We start from the raw sequence: 19,534 nt of genomic DNA on the forward strand, positions 1-19,534 counted from the left end.
GTAAGCATAAGTACAGTACCACAGCTGGTCTGGTTTGAATTTTGTTGGCTGTGACACAGTTGAGTTATTATCCAGTCTGACCTTGTATGGAGTCATCCTTCAACTTTTTTTTTCTTTTTAGATAAACTATTATTTTAAAAATATTCAAAATTGTATTTCACTTAAAGTATATAGAGTTCCAGTGGCTTGCAAATGTTAATATATGTTACACAAAAGGTTTATACAAATCTACATTCTTGCTGAATTCAGAAACCTTTCTTATTTTGTGAAATATTAGATTTAAACTCTTTCAAACATGTATTTGAATGCAACTGTGAGAAACATTTAGAACGGATAAACAACTTTGTCATTGTGTTCACAGCTACTGTGTGTATGCTAATCAAATCTAGGGAAACTAGCTGAGGTTATAAAGCTCAGGCCCACATTTTCTTATATGCTGCTAGGAAAATGGGGAATAGGTTTACTAAAACATGAGCAAATATATGTGGAAAACAGAGTTTGTACAATCTCAAGCTCGAATGTCTATATTTAATACAGCTCTTCTGTTGTAATGGCCTACCTCTGCCCCATTTCCCTTCTTTAAATGCTGATGAAGCGCTAATGAGTGAATGAGCCACTCTTCCACTGAAGCCATTTCTGATGAGGCTTCAGTGAACAGTAGATGGATCAACTTAAGGGACAGATGAATCCTTAATCTCTATTTTTCCTATTTCTTAACAATGGGACCTTCAGGTACTGTTCATCTGCAGTTTTTAAATGATTTTATTTATTAAGGGAAAAAACTACCCAAACCTACCTGGCACTAGATAAAGTAACTGTCCCCTAAACCGAAAGTTGTTGTGCCACCTTTGGCAGCAAAAACTGCAATTAGATGTTTGTCATGGAGGAATTCTGCCCCCCTCTTATTTGCTGAGTTCTTTTAATTCAGAGACCGTGCGTTTGTTGGTATGATGTTCTTTTAATTTTTAATTAAATGCTGTGTTAGTTTGACCCCACGTGTAACGGGAGGCAATCCAAAAAGTTACATTTTTGTCTAGTTGCCTCAGAATATTTTCTCAACAGACTCTGACCATCAAGATGTTCTGACCTTAACTGAGACAAGTGAGGCCTGCAGTTCAGACGCTGCTCTGGGTTCTTTTCTGATTTCCTGGATGAGTCTGCGATGTGCTCTTGGGAGTAATTTTGGTAGGCTGCCGACTACTGGGAACGTTCACCACTGTTCCAGGGACAATGAATCTCCCCAAAGGTTTGTCCCAAAGGTTTAGGAACGAGTTTGTGGCCTTTTCCAGGCTAATACATGTCAATGTTTTTGTTTCTGTTTTAGTTCATGGCATGTTGTTTTTTTGTTGTCGTTTTTGTTAGATTCTTTCACCTAATGTTCTTTGTCCAACGGGTTTCTATTTAAGTGATTTCTTGATTCAACAGGTCTAGCAATAATTAGTCCTGGGTTTGGCGAGTGAAAAGGAAAGGATAATCAGCAGCACGGAGGGTTATAAGTTTCATTAAGATCCTGATATGTTTGTAGTTACAGTGCTGTCTTAACTTTGAACTATACTTAATACATAAACACATTTGATAGTTTTCTTTTATTTAGACAACCCAAATAAAAGGCACATAACATTGCGCATGTTTATGTAATAATCTGACAAACGTACATTTAAAAAAAAAATGTAGGAATGTTTGACCTTTCTGCTAGTCAGAAAGCCTAGTGTCTCATATATACAAAATTATCAATGTTAATGTTCTAATACAAAAAATTTATAAAAAAGGTTATCTTTCACATCTATTGTAACTACCTTATCCTTGGAACTAAAATAGTTTTGTACAAAGATATACATTCAACTGCTTTCACAAGTGTCCTGGAATTTCCAATTAACCATTTTCCTTAAAAATAAAGAGATGTTCAATTCCACCAGAAATATTCAGTTTATCACATCATTATTGTTTCAAATTTGGCAAACAGGCTATTATAGTGTATCTACGTAAATATAACAAAAATAAAAAAAACAAAAACGCTAGACTAATATTTTGTTTAAAACAAAACTTGGGGAAAAAAAAAAGAAAAGAAAAAAAAAAGACAAACATGCATATTGCATTTTTCAGTATAAACTCTGTCAACTCAGATGAGCTGAAACACTGCTGAAATACCATGGCATTCACTAAAAACAAACAAATAAACAAAAAAAAAAAAAAAAAAAAAAAAAAGAAGGTCAACAGCTACAGTGTTCGGGGTCATGCATTGTCAGTCTCGCCTGTTGTTTCAGTGGACACAAACTTGCATTTGATTAAACAGTTCCCAGCCACATACTGTACCTATGCAGACTGAGACTTTAAAGGAAATTTAAAAAGGTAAACAGCATGTATTCCATTGTACAGTCATTTATCATTTTAAATGGACGGCTATTAAAAACAAAACAAAAAGTCTTGGACAACTTCTTCCTCACTGAAGTCAAACCCCACGATGCCAAATCTTTTAGGGAATCCAAAAAGTTACATGGAGAGGAATCATGACACGTGGTAGATATCAGTATAAAAAGAACCGCGTTCATGAGTAATGGGGCTTTTCTATACGTTTCCTGAGCGAAGCATCCTTAGCATATGGTTGGGGATGAAACAGAAAAAAAAGAAAGAAAGAAAAAAGTAAAAGTGTGCAGAAGAGTCAGCCAAAAGTATGCTGCTTTAAAAATAAGGTGACACTTAAAATCAGACCTTGATTAATGAAACATTCAGTTTGAAAATCATTACTGACATCCATTGTGTAATCAAAATCACCAACACTTTGAGGGTTGGATTCGAAATTTTAGAAGTTAAAAATTGTTCAAGTGTTCCCTCGGTTTTTTGTTTTTATTTGTTTTTTGAGCAGTACGTTTAGTCACCACCATGGTGACGGGTAACAGCCTGAAAAAGCTTCACTGCAAGGCTTTCCACAATCAGCCACTAGATGGTGCTCAAGTGCTTGCGGTTGCTGCAAAAAACACTGAGACGCCACTTTGATCTTCAATAATACTGCTGTTCACCTGTATGCAGGATATTCTTTCAGTGCAAGATTCGTTCCATTCTGAATTCATGAAGAAAACCAAAAAAAAATTAACACTACAAATAGGAAAATAAAAACAGAACTTTGTGTGTCCATACATACAAAAACAAATAGAAATATTTCATAGTCAAGAGGACAGTGTCTTGATATCCACTTGCTAAAAGCAAAAATTAAAATGCTGACGTGGAAAATACATTACTATGTCAACTGTACAAGTTAGTCAGTGTACCTCAAGAGCATACCTATTATCTGAGAATACAAAAGAAATGCTATAGCAATGTGAAAAAATATTCTTCCATGCAAGTGGAAGCTGCTGTCCCTTTTACTAGACTCATTTCCTATAACATTAAATAGTGATTAGCAGGCTATAGTTAAAAAACAAAAAAAACAAAAACCAATATACAAAGTAACACCCAGAGACTTTGGGAGAGAACTTGTAAAACATCAAATACAGCAATTTATAGTTATTGCTTCAGTTCATTTCCCATCTCCCTTTTACAAAAAGCACTGATGTGTTTTCCTAAGGAGTCCTCGAGGATGAGGAATCCTCTCATTTGTCATAATACAAATCACAGTTTCATCGTTCTAACTGACTACACTAAGTCTTACGGCTGTCCTGATTTCAAGATAAATCCTACTCAAATTCTACTCTTATTCTGCGTCCCATGCCAGTCACTTAACCTCGGTTGGGACACAGCTGGGACTTGGTGAGCTCCTACTGGCCGCACAGCTCGTGTAAATATTCACTTCAGAGCTCGGAGAAGTGAGCGCTGTTCTAGGTGAGAAAGAGCCGAGCCCGAGGTTCAGCTGTGAGGACAGGAGTCTCTTGTTTCACTTCATTTTCCCTTTCTTCTTGGCCAGTTCACCTTGCTCCCTCCTTTTTATCTTTTATTTTAATTTTTTTTTTTTTACATTTTTTACCAAGGTGGGGATGAAGGCAAGACTTGGGAGAGAAAAGGCATGCTATCCACTGGCCTCATGGCGATGTTGAGCGGCCCGGCTATATTCATAGGCATCGGGGTTGTGATCGCGACAGGGTGGGCGATATTCATAGGCGCGGTTGCCGGGATGTTCACGGAGGCGATGTTGACGGGCCCAGTGATGGTGACAGGGTGCTGGAGGCTGACTGGAGATGTGATGTTGACCGTGTTGGTGCTAATGTTCATTTGTGCGGCGATGGTGACGGGGTTGTTGTTGTTCGCATTGACCCGATTCATCGCTGAAGTGATGGGGGCAGAGATGGTCACAGGCGTGGCTGAAGCAGAATTGCAGACTTCGTTACCGTCTGGAGAAACCCAAGAACAAGCATTTTACTTAGCTTTGCAGCATTTAGCAAAAACAAAAACAAAATAAACACCATTATCTTGTACTTTGCACAAATATTACAGCAATAGCGAGGATCAGCACTGGTCAGTGGTGCTCAACATGTACAGGTTGACAGCTTTTATGACAACTGCAGCGGTATGGTGACCAACAAAATGAGTCTTGCTAATACATAAAGAGACTGGCATTTAATACTTTTTTTTTTTTTTTTTTTTTAAAGTCCGCACTCTTGAAAAAAAAAAAAAGAGAAGAGCATGAAACTTTAGGACAACACCTTAGATGGTTTGAGCTAGTTTCAAAAACCACATTTTTCTAAAAATGCTCTCCACTCGAAGCTCTGGCAAACTCACAGCCTGTACGATATTACTGCCTTTATCCCTTATTGCTTACAGTAATGCGAAGGCAATATGCAGGGATTGGTTTCCATCGTTTTTAAATGCACGGCCCTATGGTGCTGCTGTACTTGCTCCCAGTGTGTGACGAACCTTTGTTACAGGAGTTAAAGTTGGTCTGCCCGTGAGTCTTCAGATGACTGGTGATGTAGGCTGCGCTGAGCATCTTTCCGCAGATACTACAGGTGACTTTGCCTTCATGTCTAATCATGTGGGAACGGAGTCTGTCTTTGGTGGCGAAAGCAGAGGTACAGGCCTGGTGTCGCACAGCAGATGGGGTAAAAGGTCAGTGCAGTGAAATCACGATATTAAAAATGATTTAAAAAAACAAAACAAGCTGCAAAGTAGCCATTTTTCTCACCGTTACTTGACATTTAAATGGTCTTTCTGAGGAATGCACATGCTTCACATGGCAGCTCAAGTGGTCTGGCCTAGATAAAAATGACAACAAAAACATGGTTAAAATTTAAAGACGATACATTTGAGTTCCATTAGATATAGATGAGACAATTTGTACTTCATTGTGTGGAGATTTATTTATAATATGGTTTCTGTAACCCAACAAAAAGCTACCAGTTGTAGGGCTGGTATAATGTCTGCTAACACTTTTAAAAGACTTCACCAAATTCATTTGACATTTATTTTGCTTGCGATTTAACCAAACCTATATGTTGTTACAATACATACAACAAGTGTTAATAATTTACTAAAGGCGCATCATGGACGTGCACAAGCATAAAGTGAAAAGCCTAACATGCATTACAAGTGCAGAAGTGTACGGATGTGCTCTGTTTACTTAGATAATGAGGGGATGGGCACAAAAAAATCCCGAAAAATTCAGTCAATGGTAGTTAATTCTCCATGATCAATCGTGCGTAAATGTGTTTGACCTACTTTTGAACACACACACAATGAAAAGAAAGGACATTTTTGACATGATATTTGAATAAACTGACAGTTTGATTATTATTGCTGTGCTTAGTTCCTAACATCCTTGTTATTACACATATATGAAAATGAAATGAATATGAAGTTCCAGGAATTTTCTTGATACTTCTTAACACAAGTCCTAATCTGAATTTGCATCTCTCTCTGAGGATTAGAAGAAGACCACGTATGGCACAACTGTTGTTCAACAAACAACAATAATCCATGGCTGTGCTGACTTGTGTTTCTGATAAGAACATGTACCTGTGCCAAAATATGATGTGTATATTTATAGGTATTAAAAACTGCCTTTAAGGGAAAACTATTATAACTGAGCATATAGAGAAGATCTATATTGCTCCTTTTTTTATAGAACTTTAAGCGGGGATTTGAGAACACTTAATATCTACTTACACCATGACTGTACTGATATACCTTGTCTATTACACAATAAAAAAAACAAACAAAAAAAACCCCACTGAAAACTGATTAAGAAATTGCTGAAACTTGCCTTCTGTATTCCAAGTGTTCAAGCTTAAACTAAAGCTTCATAATGTGTTTTTATGTCAAACTAGCTATAAAAACAAACAAACATACATATAATTTGCAAAGTTCACAGGAAAACTGCTTGAGATTTACAGCGAAAGGCCAACATTCACAAACGTCTTCGTGGCACTGATCCTCCTCTGTCAGCATGTCAGTTCTAGTGAAGCTGTGAGCTGAATCATGTTAGAAGTGCCATAATGGAGTGAGCAAGGGCTACTGCTTTGGCAGCTGCTTCGAAACCGGAAAGTTTCATGCTGCTGGAGTCCCTTCTTTTTTTCTTCTTTTTTTAAAAATAAAATCAGAGGAGTCAAGTAGGATCTTCTCATGGGTGCCATGAACCGGAATAAAGATTTTTTTCTTTTCCCCTTGCCCCACTGATGAGGAGAGCAGACTCCAGACAGTGCCTGTCTACAGATCCGGCTGAGTGGCAGTGACTCAGTGCCCTGTTACTCAGTCCTCATTCTCACTTTCCAGTATGCTGATGAATCGCTGCTCGACGTCACCAAGTTGGAGGCATGCCTGAGATTGCCCTACACAGCACAGTGCTAATGTTACCGCTTGGCCAGGGTACACTGCTGATGTTTTTGTTGAAGCTGTGTATTGCGGCACACAGCTTGCTGTTTTTTTGTTTTTAATGTTATCACGACTCTCTGCTAAGTCAATACTGATTTATGTACACATCAGGTTTAACAAACACTTGGCTTTTAACAAAATTTTAAATGTATGTCACTATTAAACCTTCTTAAAGTCATTACTTCATGTTAAAAGTGTTGACCTAAACATTACCGCATGGTTCAGTGAATTCCCAGGGGAAAGAGTCTGTGACATGCTGGCGGGAACTGCAAAGTGACAAGTGACGCCTCCCCCTCCTTTGGTACTTCACTGGTGCTCTTCCATGTGCGACTTTTTAAACATGTGGTTGAAATGGTGTGGGGGGTCATTACAAGTACAAGTTTAAACTGCTAACCCCAGCAATAAACATTAAAAAAAAAAAAAAAAGGCCACGTTGGAGCAACACGGACACTAGATTGACATAATTATTTGCTCTATATCAAATCACAGTGCGGCTGACTATTCCAAACACCATGACGTGAATAATTCACTTACAAATGTACAAGCTGTTGGGTAGCAGTTCAGTGTACCTTGGGTAAAGCATGAAATATGTAGAATCTAGCATTTGCATTCAAAACTAACTGCATGCATGAAAGATGGTAAAATTTAATACTTCAATCTATTAAGCATGATTTTTTTTTCCTTTGCAGCAGCCATTTGTGGACTGCCAAGGACACACTCATAAAAGACTGGTTGTTAGAATGTATTTATCATTATTTATTTATTGAAATTCTGCATAGACAAGTCAGGACTTTTCCCTATGACCCCCGAATGCAATCACCAGAGGGTGAAATTACTTTTTGTCTCCCCTCCCATAAGAATAAATTAGCTCTCAGATGCACATTTCCTGTTTATAGTAGCCTTGTTAGTTGTTGATTAAAAGCACAGGAATAGAACAGAAGGGTTGTAAAAACAGCGCCATTTTTTCATCAGTTTACTATTTTCTTGTGCCACTCTGTATTATCAGTGTGGCTGACATTCTCACTGCCTACCAAACCCCTTGAAGGACTGATCACATGTACACACGAGGAGTGCTACTAGCTTCTTAGTGCACTCAGTTTCACAATTCCACAGACAACCTAAGTAAACTCATCCCAAACAAACTAGTGGCTAGTGCAACAACAAGGAGGGATTCCCAGTTACCCTGGAGAACACTTTGTCAGGTTTGTGGACAGGCCGATTAGCTTAGCTGGAGAACTCCAGTAAATAAAACCTAAAGCACTTCATTTCTTGCTCCATATTTGAGGGCTGTTCTTCGTCTAAAGTTGTCAATAAACTGACAGCTCCTGCTTTAGGAGACCAGCTGTAGTAAAAAAAACAATCAAACAAAAAACCCCAAGCAGCAAACTACTAAGTTGGCATTCTTCACATCTTCATATGGACATTTTCCATATGAAAGGCAAGACTTCACTTTGGTTTTGAACCAACAAACACTTCTTGTTGTTATCTCACACACTTTCATCACAGCAGAAATGCTCTTGCAGCTGCCAGTAGTTGATTATTGTAAGCTAATGGGTCCAAGCTACTGTGGTTTTATCTGCAAGTAAGCTTGAAGCCTGACAAAATGGATGCTTGTGGGAAACCAGCTGCCACAACAAGGTAAGGTTGTTTCAAACATCTTCGAGACCTCGGTGGCCATAACATGTTTTTAGGACTTCTTGTTCTTCTTATCAGTGCAAATTATTTTTTGTTTGGGGTTTTTATCTCAAAATGACATTTACACCATCTATTATCTGCATGGTGGTACTGTATAATAAAGAATGTTATGCCATTATCTAACAGAGACTAAAACTTCATCCAGCACCTCATGAACTAAATGATTGTAATTTAAAACAGTAATCTTATCTCCCTATGGAATTCCTGTGTCAGTCTGAATCCCTATGACAGACCTGTTTGGCAGGATATTGGAAAAACAAATTCACATTGGAGATGCCCAATGTGGAAAATTCATTTTTAACTAGAGACATACTGAACAATTTAGGTGTAGAATTAACAAATACAGACAGGTGAGTAACTGAAGGGAAAAACTGACAGCAGCATTATCAGTCAATCTAGTGGAGTTGAACTATTGATGACTGTTGTACTAGTTTCCTTACAGATCAAAGGACAAAAACCTGATCCTTACCTGGAAAAGCCTTTTCCACACACAGAACATACGTAGGGCTTGTGGACACCCCCATCGTGAGAGCGAACATGGTAGGTCATGCGGTCCTTCCTTTTAAAGCGTTGCTGGCAGATGGGACACTCAAAAGGCTTCTCATCTGAATGGGACAGCTTGTGACGATTCAGGTGGTATACGTCGCGAAAGGCTTTGCCGCACATCTCACATCCATGGTTCTTCTTGACAGGTTTGGCAGGTTTCTTCGGGACATTTTGCTGCGGCACATTGCCCATTGCAGGTGATGTCATGATACTTGTGCCTGAGGAAACAGAGGTTGTTGCTGTGGAGAGGATGCCAGCTACTGTGGAGATGTAGGAAGAGTTGCCGTTGTTTTCTCGTGGCATGGTGCCGATCATGGGGACCATGGTGGGGGCTGTTTGGGCTGTCTTCTTTGGACGTGAAACCATCTTGATACCGGTGTGGCTGGACTCATGACGTCGCAGGTGGTAACTGTCGCGAAAGGCCTTGTTACAGTAGCCGCAGACAAAAGGGGTTTTGCCTTTGTGTTCTTTCTTTATCACAGGCACTGGAAGCCGCTGACCACCTCCGCTGGCGACATTGTCTTTGAGAAGCTCAGCAGCATTGGCAGGTGGCTTCTGGTCTATTTGGATAGGCAGGATAGGCTTCTGGTCAACTTGCTCAGCTCCTGCATTGAGAAGTGGTAGCAGGCTGTTCTGGGCCACCTGGTGCTGGTGGTGGAGGGCTTCATTGGCCTGCTGATGAATCAAACACAGAGGGTTTTTGGTTAAATGAAGACGAATACTATACTTCTACTTATAAAACAAAAGTAACAAGGTACTAAAGATAATACTAAAGATTTAATAATAATAATAATAATAATAATGATGATAACAACTGCGAGAGAAAAATAAAGTCGCCATAATCTAAAGAAAAAAAAAAAACAAAAAACAAACTTAATGACCAAGAAACAAAAAGCGTTGAAGCCAGGTGTTCCCTCACTGGAAACTGACAACTCAATAAACACAATATGTGTTAGTAATCTGTTACAGAATACAAAGCTGTGCTGGATGAAAAAGGATACCATCGTGACGGTGCTCACATTCATCATGTGACTGCAAAACAGGCATACCAAATAAGAGCCGTAGCAGAGCGCAGTTTAACTACCAAGAAGGCTCCTAAAGAGCAGGCCATCATCTCAGGTACCCAGCTGATTTGGGATAACCATACTTCTGCTCTATTGTGTAAGTAAAGGAGTTAAACGACAGGAAAATAAAGGGCAACAGACTAAATAAAACTTTACATCGGGAATAACTGCTTTGAGATTTTTTTGCACCCCCCCTGGGGATCTGCAAGTACAAACCAATGCCAGCTACTGCCGCAGCACAAATGGGATGAAATGGCTGGTTGTAATTACCAATAGCAACAAGATGCTAAGCTGGGGTTTCACTCATTAAGTAATCAAATTTCCTGACTAAATGGATCAGACACAATTTGAGTTTTGTACCATTGCTGTGACCAGCTAAAATCATCCATGACTGTTTGGGCGTACTTGGGGCAGAATGGAGATAGTGGAAGCTGTATGAAATCCGGCTGCCTTATTTTCTTTAAAAAATAAATAAATAAACAAAAAAAATGACATCACAATAAATATCAATGGAGTTTAATTCAATTAGTTCAGTTAAAAAAAAAAAAAAAATCTATCACACTTCTCATAACAATTCATTCTTTTTCATATATCCAAATATGAAAAAAAAGAAAAGAAACACAGTTAACACCGTTTTTTCAGCGACTGGACACACTCAGGACTACTCTGTCGATGTTGTCAACCACCAGCGAGAAAAGCAAGCTGAAATACTTGACCTTTCTCTTTGAGGTTCAATCATCCATCGAAGAAGGCTAGCCAAGAAAAAAGTTGCAAAAGAGAAGACGGGACAGAAAAGAAAAATGAACCTCACAATGTCCTCCTTATGTCATCTAGCCTATTGTGAAAGACACAAATCTGAGCAGTGATGCACTCGGGCCTCAGCAGGGGATCTTTGTATGCTCATCTTCATTGATTTGGCTCATCTATTCATGGGACGGGGACATTGTTTATCCACACACTACTCAGCGAAACTAGCCGTCATTCCTACATATGCAATGGGACCTGGGAACTCGAGGAGAATGCCACCCATCCATTTGTCTGAGCACCTGCTTACACTTGCCACCTTCCAGGATTAGTCATCATCATGCCAATGCTAACCCGTCCGCTGGCACAACAGGGGTGGGGAGAGCTTTATGTTTGGGTTGGAGGGGGGAGGTGGGGTACTAGCAGTGAACCCCCCTTTGTGAAGCTTGTGAACAGCAGACGTAGCCAGTGTAGACAGCCTGGCCCTCTATGCAGAGGTGCAGGGCCTGTAAGCTGCTGTGCCTTCATGCAGCTCTGACCATTTTGACACAAATGCGCTCTGACAACTGGGGCTGCTCCCTCATAAATAACATCAAAATGGAGGGAGTGTCCTGATGGCTCCATGGGCCACTGTAGGCTTGAATTGCGCTCACGGTCTGAGTTAGATTATGCGCCGTCTTTCTTTAGTCTTTTGTGCCACACTCTACAGCTGCTTGCCGAAATCTCAATTTTTCCATCACAGGCAAAAACTGATGACAGGGATGAAAAGAGGGGCAGAGAAAGAAACAAAACTTCTAATTACATAATTTGTTTTTCGAGTACATCTAATTTTTGAGGAGTTTTTTTCTAGGTCCTTCTTTCAAGTTCTGAATTTTTTTGGCTGCCGTCTAGTTTGCTTAGTGGGCAAACTTCTGAAATGTTGTCAATCCCCTAATTTTTTTTTTAATGATCCCAAAAAGTTGTACTTCAGGGATTCATTTGGTTAAGGCGTATTTTTTCGTACAGATATTTGAGTTCTACTAAGAGTGAACAAACCTTTAAGGACATTCAACAGAGGCTAGTCTTCTAAACATCCAGAATGGGTGGCATTTAACACCCCTATAGCTAATAGGTGTGCTGTATTACAATGAGCAATCGCTGTGACATTGAGACAAATCACATGTCAAAATAAATAGATACATTTAAAAAAAACACCATAAAAATGTACCCAAAAAACTATGAAACGCTTAAACATCTACAAAAATAGCCAAGCAGATATACCCTGCATTTCTGATGTAACCCATTTTATAGACCTGTGCTTTTCATTTCAGTCAAAATGACCAGAATTATATTGTACCGTAAAAACATGAACCTTCCATATGAGCAGAAAAACACATGGAACTGATTCTCGACGGCACCAACAAGCCTCAATATTTTCCTTTCTTTTTTAAACAAAGGTAATAATAAGTAATATATGTAACATATTTACCTTTGTTAAAAAAGAAAAAGAAAAAAAGAAGTAATATACGTAACATAATAACAAGGGGGGGGGGGGGCAGCGACAAGCAAAATACTGTGCACGTTGGAGGAGAGAGAAAAAAATAAAAAAATAGAATACATAATAGTTACTACCAAGTCTAAAGCTCTAGCAAGAGCATCCAAAACATGTTTTATATAAACAGTGATTGTGCAATTTCAAAAGGGGTTGTTTGTTATGAAGGTCTAGTTTTAAGCAGAACAAAGACTTGGAGTTTAGTGATACTTGATAACATCCCTCACTAACACCATGCTTATGCACACTCTTTCAGTGTCATGTAAGTTGGGTATTATTTCAAGTCAATGTGAGTACTGAAAAATTTAATATTTTCAGTACAGTCTATTCATCTGATGAGCTTCATTTAGTTACTGAGATTTGCCATCTGAATGTTTTGGTAAAATAGGGCAAAACAGAAACAAAGAATCTTTTACACAATTTCCACTTACCATAAAGCATTCGTTTTCACTGTGGGTTTCTGAGTGGCTATTGCAGTTTCTGGAGAAAGCCAAAACTGATTTTCGTGCACACATGGATTGCGTTATAACTTTTCTCACTTACCTAAAAGGGTTATTAGTGTAACACTTCACACATCCATGTTCAGAGTGCTGAAAACAACATGATTCACCAATTTTCCTGAATGTAGCCTCACAAACACTGCCCCCCCCCTCCCCTCTTTTGAACATGTTTTCCCCACATTGTGCATTTACCTGACAGGAGGATATGCAGCAGGTAATATTTAAGCTGGTTTACGCAACAACACTGGTCATTTAAAACACCTGACAAAGCTTTTCAGAAAATATCACCAATTTTCATGTAAACTTCTTGTTTACAAAAAACAAACTATAATGTGTTGAAAAACAATGAAGTTAAAAAAAAAATGCTTCAAAGTGTTCCAGGAGCCTGAATTTAAAGGCACACTGATTTACATGAAACTGACACAGTAACAGTGTGAGGTACATAATACACGCAGGGCCTCTGGCTAGACGCCAGATACTGCATGACAAATGACATTGTCTGTCTGCCTTTTCAATTATGAAGAAATAGTACACAAAGATGTGAATGAACGACCACTCCGACAGCAGAGCAAATTATCAGAAACTCAGGAAAAAAACAAAGTGTCCAAAAAGCAGTGAAATGAACACAACTTAAGATGGATTTCTTTAAACTATTTGCCAAAGTGAGCTATTCAGATTCTTTGCAGCCATTGATGTCCTTACACCAAGCAGTGAAAGCTTAATCAGAGCATTAATGATCAATTTTTTTCCACACTTTAGAAGACTTTTAAAAAGAGAAGTGGCTCTTTAGCATGAAAACTATAAATTGTGCACTTCTATTCACATATCCTGTTTTTTCCCCCGTTGTCATTGACATATTTATTTATTTATTTATTACACAAAATATATTACTATTAGACAAAGGGTGCAGCACCAACTACTGCAGCAGGTTAAACTCTAGACCTTCATCTGATCATTAAAGCCTGGAATAAAATAAAGTTGTGAACATTACATATGCAGATTTGAAGGGTTTACTGAAAAGTAATTTTTGGGAATGATCCTGAAGTTACTGGGAAGTTCCTCCCACGAGGAGAACTTTGCAACACCCACTAAAGTGTTGAGTCAAAGGTAAAAATTAATTTTAAGCACTGGAAATACACAAGAGACCGCAGAATAGTGGTAAACCTGGAAAAATGGTGCGTATTGGGAATGGAAACTAAAAATATATATATTTATATTGCATTGGGGTTACACAAAAACGGACTCAACTGTAAAACATGAAATCTTTATCCTTACAAAACTCATTTGCTCCATGTTCCGAGCTCATTTCTTGTAGCCTAGGTAAGGCCATGCGATTGAGAAGCTCACAAATACGAGTGAACAATAGCCTTCATTCTTAGCACATATTGAAATTCACTAAACCGTGACAGATATCACTCTAAACCGCAGCACTCGCTTTCCTTCCCAGCACGCATTTATTCATTTCGTAACGCCGTTGCTAATTTCAAATGCGCCTCTTCGCTGCTAGTGTTAGCTGATGTTGTGTGCATAGTTTGAATTCCTTTCCACCACGGTCACCAGAATAAATAGCTTAGTTAATAAGCAGAGAATCTGCACAGCGCTGGTCGTCAAGTCTTGTAACGTTAGTTTTGCAAGCTCATTATGGCAGCCTCGCCCACATTAAGCTAAATTAGCAAGCGAGTGTAATTAAGGTAGCCCGAACATCGTTAGCTACTTGGCTAGTTAGTGTCGAACCGGCTGGAGCAGGCGGAAAGTTCACCGCGGACTTGAGAACCGCCGTTAGTAAATCTCAGCAGCTAAAAACCTCTGTGTACACTTAACCAGAGATTTGCCAAATCTACAATGCGTGTTCTGTTATCCACGCTACACTGAAACATGTCGCAGCGTTACATCTCATTATCCCACGGCGCCTGATCAAAGCCTTCAGTCAAAGGGGGGAAAAACAGGTCTGTCTCGATTGTAACGGTGCAGTGGCGTCTCCTGCTTCACTCCAAGTGATCCCGCATGTTTGGCTCCGGCTAGGCAAACAAACTTAAAAAAACAAGGAATCACAAACGCTGTCGAAGTATTAAACGCAAATACCCAAATATCGTCGGGGTAAGAAAACATGCCGCTTTTCAAACAATGCTTGGAGAGATTAGATTTTTTGTTCTAGCGTCATTCCCAAGCCTCACAGCTGGAAGCCTGGATTCATATACCATTGTTTTGCTTGGTTACTTGTTCTTGACATTAATCGTTTAAAAACTGGATTTACCACTAAGATATGAAGCCGTTTGCAATTCTACGGTTGTTTTACCGACTATTCCGGTTTCCCTCCAAAAGAGACAACTTACTTGAAAAAGAAACGTACTCCAGCTCGGCTCCATTTCCACACTTACTAATTCTGTAGGAAACCTAGTAGAAGCCTACAACAAAGCAACCAAACATGGCAGCTAAACAACTTCCGGTGACCTCAAGGGCTGAACCACTTTGCGCAGGATTTGGCGGGGTTCATTAAATTTCGTATTTTGAAATGAATTCGTACGCATAACTCGTGAAATATGAATTAATCACTAACAAGAATAGCAACTTACGATGTATGTTGAATTCAAATTCACAAGAGATTGTATGAATTGTTCCCGTGTTATTACGATAGTAATCTGGTGGCGTTGGATTTTTAAAACACCCCCCTGGATGGTTTTTGCTGATGCTGTGAGGGGAATTTGTTATATTAGATTGTCGCATGTGGCTGGGAAATGATTGCGTTTCAGTAACGTTTCGTCCTTTTTAAAAGGGAAAAAAAAAGATGCTAGCGTGTTGTTCTGCATTACAAATAGTTGGGCGGTCGTCTTTCCCACTGTGCCAAGTGGTTCATTTTAGAGAAGTAATTTGAGTGCGAGTTTATTTTCATTCATGTAATAGGGATGAATGAAAAGGCAGAGCCATAATATCCTAAATTTACTTTTTACGTCATGTACACTTGGGTTAAAAGTGATTCTAGTTCCATCTTTCATCATTACCTGCAGAATTTGGCTATTAGTATTTACCACAACCTCGAGGTAATGATGCAAGCCTCAGATATGCTTCTGAATAGATAAAGTCCTGTAGATGCTGTTTTTTTTTTTTTTTTGCGTGAGATAACTTGTACATTAAACAAAAACAACATTTTTATATAAGCTCTTGGAAAATGAAAATTGTCACTTTCTAAAAAAAGGGCTTTCATCCTTTATTTACAATTCACACACACACATACACACGCACGCGCACAATGCAGTGCAATCCTTAACTGTCATCCAAATGTCAATTGTCATTCACCATCCAACCGTATAAGGAATGGTAATATGTTAGGGACTCAGTGGTAACTGACAGGGAATGAGTCATAGTTTCCTTGTATTATCCTGGTGGTGTGAGTCAGATAGGTTTCATTCCTTAATCTTAGTCAGGTGATAAGAAAAAGTTGATATGACATTTTTCTTTGGAAATGAATAATTCATTAACATTCTCCACTGAAGCTGACCAAGAAGTCCTCATAGATAGAGACAGACAGTATAGGTGAAAAATATATCGTAAACCATACATTACTAAAAAAAAGGTACAGAGACTCTGCAAGACCAGTAGGTGATGCTACAAAACCTTAATAAGCAACAGGAGGTCTTACTACTTCAACAATTCCATGTTCCCTGTTAGATTTCTAATTTCATTGTTAATACAAGTTAAATAATATTCAGACTGACTGGTAATGTTCAAAAGTTCAAAAAGTATTGTAGTTCATTCTTAAAACCTTTCTAATGAACATTGGGAAAATAATAACTGGACACTGTGGGGATTTTTCACTTTTCATTTTGAGATTTTGGAAGAAATGTATTACAAAAAATTGGCAACCTGTTCAGGGTGTGCCCTGTCTCTCACCCTATGATCACAGGGACAGACTCTAAAACCCTCGTGATGCTGAATTGGGCAGTGGAAGGTGGATGGATGGATGGATGGAAGAGCAAAGTAATAATGTCTTCCAGAGAATGGCTTGTTCTTAAGGTTAACGTGGATACAGATCTGTGCATGAATCAGTATTGTACACACTCCTTCTAGTGCATTCTTTAAACTCTGCTTATCACTGAATGACTGTTCAATGAAGGAGCCCCATTGTAATCTATTCTCAGTTTTTTCCAACTGTATATTGAAAGTTTTGAATCTCATACAGTCCAATCAATGTTTTAGTTGGAGGTATTCATATCTCCCTAATCCAGCTCCAATGAAGAAAAAGTGTCCAACAATGAACTTCAGCTGAAAACAAAACTTTATGTTGACTGTCAGTCCAAGCTGCTTCAGTGTAAATTTATATCTCGACATCAACTCGCAGTAGAGGTACGTGCCCCAGGCCAGGAGCACTACTATCAGAAGCCAAGTACTGGGCATCTCATTTGAGACACGGGGGCACTCCATGGATAAATTCAGACAAACCAGAATTTGCCAAAATGTAAATGCATATTTTCATCAAAATAGTAAGAGTAATAAAAAAAATGGAAAGGAAATCAAGTTTGGCATGTTGTAAATGTCTAAAATGATTTTTTCTAAAATGAATGGATCAGTGTGAGTAAACTATTAAGGTAATACATTTTAGATTGTGGTTCTCTCCTCAGAATTGCAGCTTCCTATGTGTAATGAGCTTTAACAAGCAAAACATATGGGATTATCTGGAGTTCATTATGTATGTGTATATTGAAACTGCTGGGAGAAGGAAGAAATGATGCAAATGAGGTGAAACATTTTATGCAATTGATCTTGCAAATTGAGTTCTAACATATGCTGTAATCAACTCATCATTGTTGTAGGAGGAATTATCCTAAAGAATTCCATATAAATAGGTAAATAATGTTTAAAATAACCATTCACCACAACTCAGATTCTGTTTGGGTTTAAAGTCTGTATGTCAGTGACTGTAACTCCAATGTCACTTGTGTAACTCATTAGCTGCAAAACACTTTATGTGTTATCCAATGTGAAATCAACATGTTAACAATATAAGTTTTTCTCTACGAAAAACTGGGCAGCTTGGAACTAAATATCTGTGCTTACATCCTTTGTATGGTTAAAATAAAGACCAGGAGGGGTCACTGCTGTCCAGTGTAGTCTTCCGGAGCTTTCATGTGCTGTTGGATTTATTAAAATTTAGAGCGTTAGCCTACATTTTGGACATCTAAATCGTCCTACTATCATTGAGGACTAATCCCCCCCATGTTTCCAATTTAGACCATTAAGAGAGAGGTTGTTTTTCAGCTTTCCCTCTTTATAATATATATTTTAAAGTGTAATGAGGAGACTACTTAAGTTTATTAAAACTATTGAGCTGTTTGGGGGAAAATGAATTAATCATCTGATGTACGACACCATTTTCCAAGTTTTTTGTGTTTATTTCTTTACGAGGATAGCTGCTTCCCCGCAGGTCGCTTATGTCAAAGTAATCAGAAGTCGGAGCTTACTGCAAGCATTTGAAAGCATCACAAAAGCATTTGTCGCACCTGCTGACAATTCATTGGAAAATGCCGAAAACCTGTAGTAAGACTACAACGCTGTCATGTTTAGGCAATTACAGGTAGGAATTGTCATATGTTACAGTGTTACTTAATTTGTATCGTTTATCGTGAGTGACATTAGTACACTCTTTATCACTGCTAAAGAATGAGGGCAAAGCAGCTTAAAGGGAGAGCATTATGGCCAAGCTCAGGACTAGCCGTGTCGACAACCTATGCGTAGTGTTTAAAGTTCAAGAAAACGAAAAACTAATAACAACAGACCAAACTGCGCTTTCCAGTAATAAAATACGACGAAAATGCATACCTAAATGTTAACTGTAAGATAAACTGAGTTGCTTTCGGACATTTCATAGCTTTCTTCTAAGAGCATGTGATTTTAGCTTGGATTAGGTTTGAATTTACAGTTTACTGTTCAGCATGGCTTCTCGTTATACATATGGAGCTTAGTGGAGGCTCCCATGCACATAGCTTCAGTTTTCAATCATTTAGTGATGATGCTGAGTATCTGAGAGCAGGAAAGCTACGCTCTTTAAAACACTGTATGTTATTATGTAGGATAGATTGAGGTGTGTCAAAGATAAGTTTTAGATAAGATCACATTCCTTATCTAGGGTGCATGTTTCGTTTGTTGATACTACAGCGGGGGATACCAGTTCCTATACACACCCAAATATATACAGGCTACTTTTCTATTGAACTGAATTAGATAATAGATTGATACTGAAATAAAAATAGTGATACTGCTCTGCAGTTTGATAACGTTTTTTTAAATGATTTTAACCCCAAGGTGTAGAAAGGACTTCAAATCCAAGTTTTAAATGTGGATTATGTTTTTCTCAAGAAGGTCAGAGGTCATGTGAAATGTAAATAAAAACAGAATGACATGATTTGCAAACCATGTGAACTTTGTAACTCTGTAACTGAAAATGGTACAAAGATAATACATGAGTTGTTAAAATTGAGATGTTTTATTTTCATATTTTATTTTTTTTTAAATTTTATTAAATCTAGTGGTCTTTAATTTGATGCCAGCAACATAATTCAACAAGTCAGGTCAGGACCACAGCAGTTCCTATTTATCTGTGGTTTCTGCAATGGTTTAGGAACTGAGAAGGTCAGACCAGCTTTAATATCTTTTTTGATATG

The 19,534-nt window shown here is 38.4% G+C and overlaps 1 protein-coding gene across 2 annotated transcripts; it reads right to left on the minus strand.

Annotated features, from left to right (window-relative positions):
* Positions 1 to 2,192: 2,192 nt before the first annotated feature.
* Positions 2,193 to 15,265, minus strand: vezf1a (vascular endothelial zinc finger 1a). 2 transcript variants are annotated; one of them, XM_085363405.1, is made up of 5 exons: positions 15,212 to 15,265; positions 8,963 to 9,714; positions 5,114 to 5,183; positions 4,846 to 5,008; positions 2,193 to 4,322 (listed from the first exon to the last, which is right to left on the minus strand). In XM_085363405.1, exons 1-5 carry the CDS (start codon positions 15,242 to 15,244, stop codon positions 3,955 to 3,957), a joined length of 1,386 nt encoding a protein of 461 aa, XP_085219531.1. In that variant the 5' UTR covers positions 15,245 to 15,265; the 3' UTR covers positions 2,193 to 3,954. The 2 variants fall into 2 exon arrangements, with proteins under 2 accessions (XP_085219531.1, XP_085219532.1); XM_085363406.1 differs by having other exon boundaries at positions 8,963 to 9,711; positions 15,212 to 15,246.
* Between the last annotated feature and the right edge of the window lie 4,269 nt (positions 15,266 to 19,534).

The sequence above is a fragment of the Diplotaxodon limnothrissa genome, linkage group LG10 (assembly GCF_057381915.1).
Source record: "Diplotaxodon limnothrissa isolate DT_005_m linkage group LG10, D_limnothrissa_male_GT1.1, whole genome shotgun sequence".
NCBI lineage: Eukaryota > Metazoa > Chordata > Actinopteri > Cichliformes > Cichlidae > Diplotaxodon > Diplotaxodon limnothrissa.

Bases quoted from the DNA above. Each gene is read 5' to 3' on its own strand.
- vezf1a (XM_085363405.1), bottom strand. From the start codon at position 15,244: ATGGAGCCGAGCTGGAGTACGTTTCTTTTTCAA. The intron at 9,715-15,211 runs GTAAGTTGTCTC...TTGATTCATCAG, and splicing joins GGAGTACGTTTCTTTTTCAA to CAGGCCAATGAAGCCCTCCA. The intron at 4,323-4,845 runs GTTCGTCACACA...GGGTTTCTCCAG, and splicing joins CTTTAACTCCTGTAACAAAG to ACGGTAACGAAGTCTGCAAT.